This window comes from Rhagoletis zephyria, unplaced genomic scaffold (assembly GCF_001687245.7).
Source record: "Rhagoletis zephyria isolate East Lansing unplaced genomic scaffold, Rhagoletis_zephyria_1.1 Rzeph_scaffold_09592, whole genome shotgun sequence".
NCBI lineage: Eukaryota > Metazoa > Arthropoda > Insecta > Diptera > Tephritidae > Rhagoletis > Rhagoletis zephyria.
Genome location: NW_016166670.1, coordinates 1 through 10746, shown reverse-complemented (window position 1 = coordinate 10746; position 10746 = coordinate 1). Strand labels below are relative to the sequence as shown.

Here is a 10746-nt window from a genome sequence, read left to right as displayed (position 1 = left end):
ATAGCCGAGTGTGGCGTTCGCTTGTGCTTGATTTTTAGTGAGTGTGATCAAAAAGGCTCGATCATACTCAAAGCTGTTCTCTGACTTCTACCCATGTGAATATATATGTATGGTATGTATGTACTTCTGAGTGTCGGCTTCTTATTCAAATAGTGTATCCCCATTTCACTGATGTGTGGCCATTGTTATCGTCAGTAAATTCATAGGGGTATGCATGTCGGCTTTAGTGCTTTATATTCAGTGCATTCCAGTCTAAATAAACTGAATACCAATAGGCCTGTTTGAATTTACATTTGTTGGTACATACATATGTATGTTGTATGTATTGTACAGCCCCCGACCAAAATGTTAACACCTCATTAGTATTTTAACCAGTTTTGACAATTTTTCTTTTGTTTTTTCAAATGTAATTATTTTTTGATAAAAATATCTATCATTATCTAACAAAAACTTTCAAACTTTCTACAAAAATTAGAAAAATTCAACAAAGTTTCAGCGAAATTCTAAACTTTTTGTTAAAAAAAAATTGGGTTTTAATATTAGTATAATAAAGTGCAAGTGTGAAATGTCAAAGAACAAATTTCAAAACTCAACCGGACATTTTTTTAGCAGTTTCACCTTGCACTTTATTATACTAAAATTTAGATTTATTAGAAAGTTTGGAATTTTGATGAAGTTTTGCTGAATTTTTTACATTTTTATACAAAGTTTAAAATTTACATACATAAATGGTTTTGTCAGAGAATTATACGTTTTTACAAAAATGTATGAACACATTGAAAATTTAATAAAATGTGAAGGTGCTATCATTTTGTCATGGGCTGTATGCGCTTATGCCCAGTACGAGTTGCTTGACCGGGAGTAATGCTGACATGTTTTTAATAATTCATAAGTACATGCAGTTTATACTTACGTACATACATATGTACATACATTAGACTGCATCACCAAAAAAAAAGTTGCGGTGTTTCCGCCGGGGTTACAAAATTTGTTATATTTGACAAAGCGGTTTGTCATTTGCGGGGTTTTTTTCTCAAAAATCGTTATAAAACTATTTTTATTCATAAAAAACTCCATTTTTGGAGGTATTTTCAAATCGGTCCAGCTCACGTAAATCTTAATATTTTTCCGAAATATTTTGGTGGACGTCTTAAAATATAATAGACTTTATAATTCCAATGGAAAACCAGTACCGATTTTTTTTTTTTTGTATGGGGACCGATGCACTCTAATGCACATACTTATCTACACACAAATTATTATAAAAAAAGAATCTGTCTTTATAAAAACTTTCCATAATTTATGTATAAATACATGTACGATCCAGTTGTGGCTGTCAAGTTCTGAATTAATTTACTAAAAAAAAAAAAACAATAGTGAAATTCGCTCTTCTGTGTAATCGTTGTATCTTGTGTAAGTGTAGCTAGATAAGCGTGTGCATGTTATTGCAAGTATAGTTATTGCATCACTAGCAACAACAAATCACACGCTCATTTAGTTAGACTTACACAAGATACAATGAATAAACAGAAGATCGAATACCGCTAATTAAAAACCTGTGCTATGATAGCAAATTGAACCAACTAAAATTACGACTTTTTGTATAAGTGTTGTAGTCCAACATTAGCGTTTCTTTTGCCTTTTAATTACTTTTTCTTCTTAAATAGCGCTCTAGCCACCTACGCGATTTTGGCCGGCTTCTAAAATGCCCGGCGGTCTCGTCTCGTTTTCTTTCTTGCGCCTAGGGACGCTAATTAGAAACGCCACAAGTACCACTAGAGTGAGAGTCCCCACTTCCTCTGCTACGCTGCAAAGCCAATAGCTCCAATAGCCAGATGCCGTAATTGCTCATGATACTGCGCCCTATACCCGCACAGGCAAGAAGAGTGACTTATAGAGCATGATTATTGTACGAAGAGATGGTAAGGTACTTTACTTTGTAAGCCGTTGTCCCATGTAGCTGCTAAAATTTATCTGTTTTTGTTCTCAAAACATGTGTTTGAAGGGCAAATAAATTTTCATGCTACTCGAGAAAACAGCTTTTAGTCCACTTATAGCACTTATTAGCAATGTCGATTCTCCGCCGATTTTCAAGGCTGACGTTATTAGCCTTGTTTAGTTGTCGGTTCCAAGATACTCCTACTTTTTCGAATCTATAACTATTAACATTTACGTGGGTGTCACGGCGCGACTACACACTCTTTTTGTTATGGCAGGAAATATTTCGACACTCGTTTACTTCCACACCCATTCGCACATAGATCATATAACTAACTGTTATTTGTACTATCCGAGGCGGCTTTTAATTCGATCAATAGATGGCGCATGCCAATCTTCTTTGCACATCTCTTCTTCAGTAGTTTGAATTCAGCTTTTAGGCCTGCATTCCTCTGTAGCCGAACTATCGCTGCTTTTACCTTATCACGTGGATGTTTTTTCCGACTCCATCGGCTTCAACTGGAATTTCGGGTTCCTTTTCCTCGCTAATGCTTGCATTTTTCCTCCATCTAACAATCTGAATAAGTGTCTATAATTTAACTACTAATTGGACGTCAGTCACATAGTCGTCGTTCGTATCCTTGTAGGTATTCGCTTGGGTCGTAAGACCATCTGAAAGAGAGCCAGTTTTTCCGAGTGTTTTTACTGCCGGAAAAATTCTCATACTCCCAGTAGTAGCACGTTTCTTCCTCTCTTTTCTTTTCCCTCTTCAACACAAGATAGCGTTTGTATATAACCTTGCGTTGCATCCGACAGTAACGTATGCGGTGTCCTCCTTTCCTTGCTCCCACTGCATGCTTAAATCGTGTTGTTGAAGATTGTTAAGCGCAGGCATGATTATGAGTCAAGTACCGAATTTGTTTTCTACTTTGCTGTACCGAGGCGTGTACTGTTTCTAGCCAGTACGGGATCTGGTGCGGTATTTTCGTGTGCTGGATTCTGGTGTTTAAGAATACCATGCTTCATGTGCCACGATGTCCATTAGTTTCAACACATAAGCGGAAGCTCGGTCATGGTGACTGACTATTGCCCACCTATGCGTCAAATACGTCCATCATATTTTGAATATTGTGTCGGCGGAAGCGCTAATAAGTGAGGTCTTTGAAATTCCTCTCCCGGATACGGATTTAGGCAATACGTTCATCGGCAGGTGTGAGGCTTGTAACTTCGCCTAACCTCAAACCCGAAACCAAATTTCCGCTCATAGACGTGGGAGCTATATCTAGGCCACCTCAAACCGTGAAAGCGAACCTATTGCTCGAAGGCAGACAAATGGTTGAAGTCACACCTTCTGGCGGACAGACGCTTCAATAGGCTGACAAACATAATATGTCAGAATGGTCCTACTAAATATTTCCACGGTTACCCAAGGTTCCATATAGGTTGGTTACCGCATCTTGGGTCGCTCATGTTGTCCAAGGTGCGGGCGTCCTACTCTTGAGTTTAGCCTCGCAGGTGTACATAACTTCATTTAATACCCAAAACCGATACTACTGAAGTCGAAGATATCACACATAAATTTTGGTCGCGTTTGGAGTCGGTTACGACACCTTCATAGGGTAATCTAAACTTTGACCCCTGTGCGACACCCCTTAACCGACTCCAAACGGGGCCAAAATGTATATGTGATATCTTCGACTTTAGTAGCGTCGACGTGGGGGTTTAGGCTTAGGAAATCTGATGTAGAAATTTGCTTCAAACATTTAAGAACCACCCTAATGTAGCAATTACATAAATCTGTACATTGTAACACCATGAAAATACTAAATATGAATTTATGAATTGCATGCGAACTTAATGTGTGCATTTGAGAACTCTGTTATGGGTGATGGCAACTTGATATCGTCGTGGTGTAGTAAGCTTAAACATATACACACAAAAGTAAATAAACAAAAAAATATCAACAAATGCACATGAATAGATAAGCTTTTATACAATTTTTAATTGTTCTCACTAAGGATGGCGAAAAAACATCGATGCATCGAAAATATCGATGTTTTGCTTTGATGCATAGAAAATTTTCCACTCGATGTATAAATATTTAGTTGATGTTTTCTGTAAAATGACATCTCTAATACATCGAACCGCCAAACATCGCTTTGTCTGAAATTCAAAGAAAGCAAAATGCAGTTTTATAGCTCCATAAAACTTGGTCTAATAAAGTGCATGTTTTAATTGCTTTGATTTTTAATCTTTTTTCTTTTGCTGATTTGTACTTTGTTAGACTAAAATTTTATGAGCTATAAAACTGTATACCCAAAAATTTTCAAAAAAATTTTCAAAATTTTCTATAAAGTTTGGAACATGAACAGTATTTTTACAAAAAATAATAAAATATGTTAACTTGAAAAACAAATGTCGATGCATCGATGCGTGGGAAAAACATCGATGTATCTTTGCCACTGACAACCCTAGTTCTAACTCACCTGTCGCTTGAATGCGTCTGGCATCGTAAACGTGCTATGAATCCAGCAGAACGTATTTACCACGTGCGTCGGTATGCCACTAACAATGCAACTGATGGGTTGACCTACAAATTGTGTTGCCGTAATGATCAAACTGCAGGTGAGCAACAACACCGTCGTAAATGAATTGTGCAGGCGAAAGATGGCATTGTCCGTCTGTATGGGCTGCCATTTCAGATAGGTTTTCAAACCGACTAGCAACTTATACATTTTGTTGCATTAATTTTGACTTAGTGGCGTAATAGACGTAATATCGTAAGCTTTATCCAAGCTACTCTATCTCTCTCGCTCACTGTTGTAGTTTTGTGTATCTATCTAAGGTAGAATAGCGAATTGGCTGTGTGTCCGTGTGGTTGTGTGTGTGTGTGTGTGTAAATGTAAATCCTTGGAAGTATTTGTCCTTGTTATCAGTAGCGCCAATTTATTTTAATGGCAGTGAATCACTAAAGAGAACAAAGCAATGCGTTTCCTGGATTCAAAGTGTAGAACTCCAAAGGTCAATCGTTGTTGTTGTATGAGTTGAATAAAAATTGAGTCACCACAAAAGTGCAGTAGTTGTATTTACGTAGGCGTAGAAACATCAAACGCTGTTCCAAATTCATATCAGCTGTAACAGAAGAAAATTTATCGTTTTATTTAATTGACAACAAACAACAAAATCTGAAACATTATGTACATATATATATATGACTAATGACACGGGTTTTTTCCGAAGCGCATTACTTTGGATAGCTAAATACTTCGTTTTCTTTGGAAGATAAACCTAAAGTAAATACATATGTATGTGCATACACTGTACAGTGTACATAATGTGTGGGCCGAATCGAAGTTTGATTTGTTCCAAGTGATTCAGGGTATTTCAGGAATTATTTTAAAGTTTTTTTTGGCGTTCTTTAAAAACAGCTAAATCGGCCTTTTCTACAACTTTTTTATTTGATGTCCGATTTCTATAAATAATACATCGTTGGATAGGTATTAAAAAACCTTCAATTGTATATACATACATAATTTTGATAATTATATTCATTATCATTAATATATGTGTTAGAAAAACACTTTCCATGTCAAATTATATTCCTTCGGCAAGAAAAATACTAACCCATTTTAATTAAACAGAAACTAGTTACTACATAGGATTTAATTGTGTAAGAGCTCACTTCTAAGCTAATATTTCATTAAAGTATTTCTCTTCGGGACTCAACTGTATCGTCCTTGGCAATTAGGCTTGGCAAATATATAGTCGGGAGTGTATTTTTTAACTTCTTTTCCTTACAGGGTGCTGCTTTCAGAAAAAAAAAATTATAACTTTTTAGTTTGACATGATGGCATAATCTTTACAGCGGTATGTCATTTATAGAAATCGGACATATAATTAAGAAGTTAAGAAAAAAATCCGATTTACCTGTTCTTACAGGGTGCTGGAAGAAAAATTGTTTACACTCTTGAAATACCCCCATAGTAAGTGTTAAAAATTAGGGATGTGCGATTAATCGACAAAAATTTTTTTTAATTAATCATAATCATGATAAAAAAAAATTTTAATAATCAGATCCTGAGTAATAACCGTTTACTCATAAAAAATTCATTGAAATCTGAGTAAATTTTATAATTTTTTTGAGTCTGCTTTCAATGTAAATGCAATTTTTTTATAGCAAACAATTTTTATTGAGCTTGAGGCCGTTATTAATAGAAAATTATTGTGGAAATTATATCGGCTAAACGGCCTCAAGCTCAATAAAAATTGTTTAATATGATTTATTAGGGAAAAAATTTTATAATATAATATAACACAGCGTGGCGACGAATATTTTTTTGTTATGCAAAATAAATAGAAGGGTCCTTTATAAATTTTGCGAAAAAATTATTTTATTGTTAATTTTTTACATATTATGTTGGACAAAGAGGGAGTATAAACGACAAAGAATGGAGGAGATTAGCTTATGGTTACAGAGCATATGGAATAACTTAACCGAAGAAGACTTGCGCTTGCGCTTTTCTCTCAAGGTGTTTACCGCTGATAAACCCAAATAAAGGCTAAAATTTAAAAACTAATTAATAAAATTAGAGTAAAATATGTAAAAAAAATTAACAATAAAATACTTTTTTTCGCAAAATCTATAAAAGGCTCATTTACTTAAAAAAAACTGGGCAACAGTTATTCTTGTGAATAAATATTTTTTTTCTATAAAAAAATATAGGAGCAGTTATTCAGGTTTCTGTTTAATAAAACTATTTAGATTCTGATTAATTAAAATGCAATTAATCGAGAAACTAATTACTTTGATTAATAAAAAATTATTCTTTGATTAATTAATCAAGTTTCGATTAATCAGCTTATTCTATTTATTAAATTTACATACTAAATACAAAACGTAATCAACATTGTTCTAAGAAATCAAATTGAAAGGAACGTTTTTTCTTTGTATAATATTTATTTATACAGTGAATCATTCTTTCGAAACTAACAATAAGTTTTCAAATCTTACAAACTAAATTTAAAATTTCTGCGGCAATGCTTAGAATTTTTTTTTTACATATACGTATATTTATTGCCGTTGTTGTGGCTGTCGGAATGACCAAGATTCCGAGCAGCAGGATCGCTGGATATCGTGCTGGGCAGGCGGTCTGAAAGGACGAGTTCTAGGGCCAAAATTGATATATTTGCGGATATCGAAATTTATTAAATTGCGCATCACTTCATAATAAATAATATAGAAATTTTTAAGTTGAATTTTTTTAAATAGTGCACAAAGTTTTAAACTTGGATTTATACGGTTTTATTAAAGAACGAACTATATAAAAAAAAAACACTAAAATTAAATTAAAAAAAATGTTAAGTCTTATAAATATGTGGAGCGCATAGAATTATGACAGGGGTGTATTTTTTTCTCCTTCGAGAAAAAGCTACTTCTTAGCTTATTTTAAATTTTAACAATTCGGCAAATAATTTTTTCAGCTACGTTTTTCACGTGTATTTTTGTGAAAATCACTTGAAATAGAAAATGAATATACATACATGCATACATACATACATATATGTTGTAACAAATACTAAAGAAACAAAATTCATTATTGAATCAATTGTGCGCTGTTAAACATGTTATTTTCGCTATAACCGAAATTCGCACTTATTACTTTAGATTTTATTGAATGATAGAAAAAGTTGTTTCTTAACAGCAATCGCCCCTCGGCAGGCAATGGCCAAGCCTCCGAGTGTATTTCTGTCTTGAAAAAGCTTCTCATAAAATTCATTTGCCCTTCGGATGCGGCTTAACGCACACCACACATTGGAAGAGAAGCTCGGCCAAACACTTAGCAAAAGTGTAAGCGCCAAAATATTATTATGTGCAACAACAGACAACAAACAAACCAATGACTTATTTTTATTGAAAAAAAATCGCGATACGCTTCATAAATTTTAATGAATACACTGGCATGCCAAAAATTCCAGTAGCGCGTCTCAGTCAAAGGTACATTGCACTTTGTTTTAATCAAGTGGCTGGCAATAGCGAGTGAATCGTTGCGATTGCGCACAACAGAATGTTTAATTGAAGACAGAACACTGTGTTTTGAAATTTCGACTTTGTGCATTTCGACTGGAAATAATTCGTGCACCAGAATTGCAGTTAATTTAATTTTATTTTATTATTTCTCAAAAGCGCCAGTTACAATTTTTTAATTTGGAAAATTGAGATTTCTGTCTGAGTAATCAATGATTGAGTATTAAATTGCCTCTAAAAATAATTGAACGCTGCAGCTTCTCGTGAGTCAATAAGGAAATTCTGAGAAATGTCCCAAACAATGCATATGCAGATGCGTTTACATATGTACAGTGGCGGACAAAAATGAATGAATGAGATTTCGTTTTTTAATATTTTCAATGTTTTTCAAGCTAAAATTTTTTTGATATTTTTTTATAAAAATATGGTTTATGCTTTAACAAAACCCATATAATTTACACTTTCAAACTTTATACAGAATTTAGAAAAATTCCACAAATTTTTATCTAAATTTCGATCTTTTTAACCAGAATTTTTTTAAATATTTGGGGTATGCAGTTAACTGGATTATACAATTTTAGTAAAATTAGTGCAAGCTTTGAGCGTCTAAAAATCACATTGATTTTTAATAATTCTTTCTGCTGACGGCTTTTGCGTTTTTTCCATATAAATAGCGAAATTTAGGAAAACTGGAATTGACTTTTTTTAATTTTTTCATGTTTATATGGAAAAAAGTGTTAAACGCCGTCAACAAAAAAAAAATGTTATAAAGCAATGCGATTTTTAGCCGCTCAAAACTTTTACTAATTACTAAAATTTTATAATCCTCTTAACTGCATACCCAACAAAAACAAAAAATTCTGGTTAAAAAGCTCGAAATTTAGATAAAAACTTGAAAAAATTTTTCTATACTCTGTATAAAGTTTGAAAGTGTGATTTATATGGTTTTTGTTAAAGCATTAACTTTGTTTTTATAAAAAAATATAAAAAAATTTTAGCTTGAAAAACATTATAATTAAAAACGAAACACCATTCATCCACCATTTTGACCGCCACTGTATGTATGTATGTATGTATTTAGGGACAATGCATACAAATTGTATGACTGATCTGTAAAATAGGTAGACCCTTTTGTCGATAAAATATTTTAAGTCCTGCCTGTTTTTGTTTCTAAATCTTTTTAACTTTTTCGTTTTGCTTTCGGAAGCTGTATGTATGTATGTACACATTTCTGCATACAATAACAATATTCACTTTGGCAATTCTCTTTAGTTAAATAGCCACAAAATTAACACATGTCGTCAAAAACATTTCTCCTCAGCTTAAGTTTCCACCGCATCATCACATAATTTGCATACAACAATAGCAGCAGATGCTTGGATAATTTCAGCAAAGATTTTTTGTCACTTAACTGTGTTACGTGCATATGCCTCAAGTTTCATCTTCGCTGAAATTATTTCTTATTTTTTTTTAATTTTCCCATTTTTGCACACTAATTTAATATTTGGATGATCTACAAATTTTAGAACTGCTATCAAAATATTTTTATTCAATTCAGCTAGATATGTATTTTAGGACATACAACTTCCGCACGGCAAATGGTTTTTGTGAGAAGCTCTTTCATGGCTGAAGTGAATGGCGTTTCCCAATGCCTTCCGAGGGACGTTTTAGAAAAAAATTTTTGTAGATCGTGCTCGGAGCAGGAATCGAATTTTGGTCCTACCGGGTGGTAGTTTTTACCACCCCTAACAACTCAGCTACGGCGATCGCTATCTTTTATAATAGATAATATACTAAAATTTTATACAACTCGAAACAAGGGTTAATGAATGAAAAGCAGTTTGGACTGAAATAGAGATTCCCAAACCTTTTCTCTCGATCCAAAGTTCGTCAAAATATGTGAAAATTAGTTCTAACGATGGAAATTTGCGTCGCGGCTGGGTGGGAACCCTAAATTCGGACTTTCGAATTTCAAAAACCCAGAGCGCTAGCATTATTTAATTTTCCTTCACTATACACTCCTCCCATGTTTGGGTCACTCATGCATTTGCATGAGGCGTAGTATTTGTAAAAGTGTTTTTTTCGTATGATGGAATCACTTTTAAACAAAAAACTTGAAACCACAAGACCACAAAGCTTTTTACGCCAAACTTTTAATTAAGAAATTGACAATAGAAAAAATACCGAATCTAAAACTACAGAGTGATGAAAGCTAGATGATAAAATCAGACAGAACGCTCTTTTATGAAAAGTAATATTTTGAGTCGCATGGAAGGTGAGGTAAATATTGGAATGCAAACACTGAGTTATGTATATTAAAGATACATAAACTTAGTTCAAGAGTGCTCTAACTCACAAAGAAGAAAATCAAAATTTATTGCTCTTTAATTGAGTTGTACTCAGGAGGAAGATGAAACTTTTAATCGTCATTTAGGAATATTTGCTAACTGTGTCTTAAAATACATTACTCAAAAAAATTAGGGGAGGTTTTAAAAAATAGAAATTAAAGCTAAGTAAACATGCAATATGATCCATATGTCGCATTAACTGAAATATTTTTTTTTCCGGCTCATGAACCATACAAAAAAGCAAAAAATTTGCTAAAATATTTTTTTCGCGCTTTTTTTAAGCCTCAATACGACCACTTATCACCGAAATACGGCCTGTAAAAAATCACTGAAAATTTTTTAATTTTTTGTTGTTCCTTTAATTTTTATGAGTACATATTATCTGCCTACGGGGGGGTGAAATAACACAAACGGCAATAACGCAAATTTGTGTTA

General features: G+C 33.4%; 1 protein-coding gene across 1 annotated transcript in view; it reads right to left on the bottom strand.

Annotated features, from left to right (window-relative positions):
- The window catches only part of LOC108375903 (innexin inx1-like), a 9641-nt gene extending 4535 nt beyond the window's left edge, over window positions 1-5106 (bottom strand). Inside the window, exon 1 of the mRNA XM_017632053.1 lies at window positions 4425-5106. Within this exon, the coding sequence (XP_017487542.1) occupies window positions 4425-4673 (249 nt within the window). The 5' untranslated portion in view covers window positions 4674-5106. The remainder of the gene's footprint in view (window positions 1-4424) is intronic.
- Between the last annotated feature and the right edge of the window lie 5640 nt (window positions 5107-10746).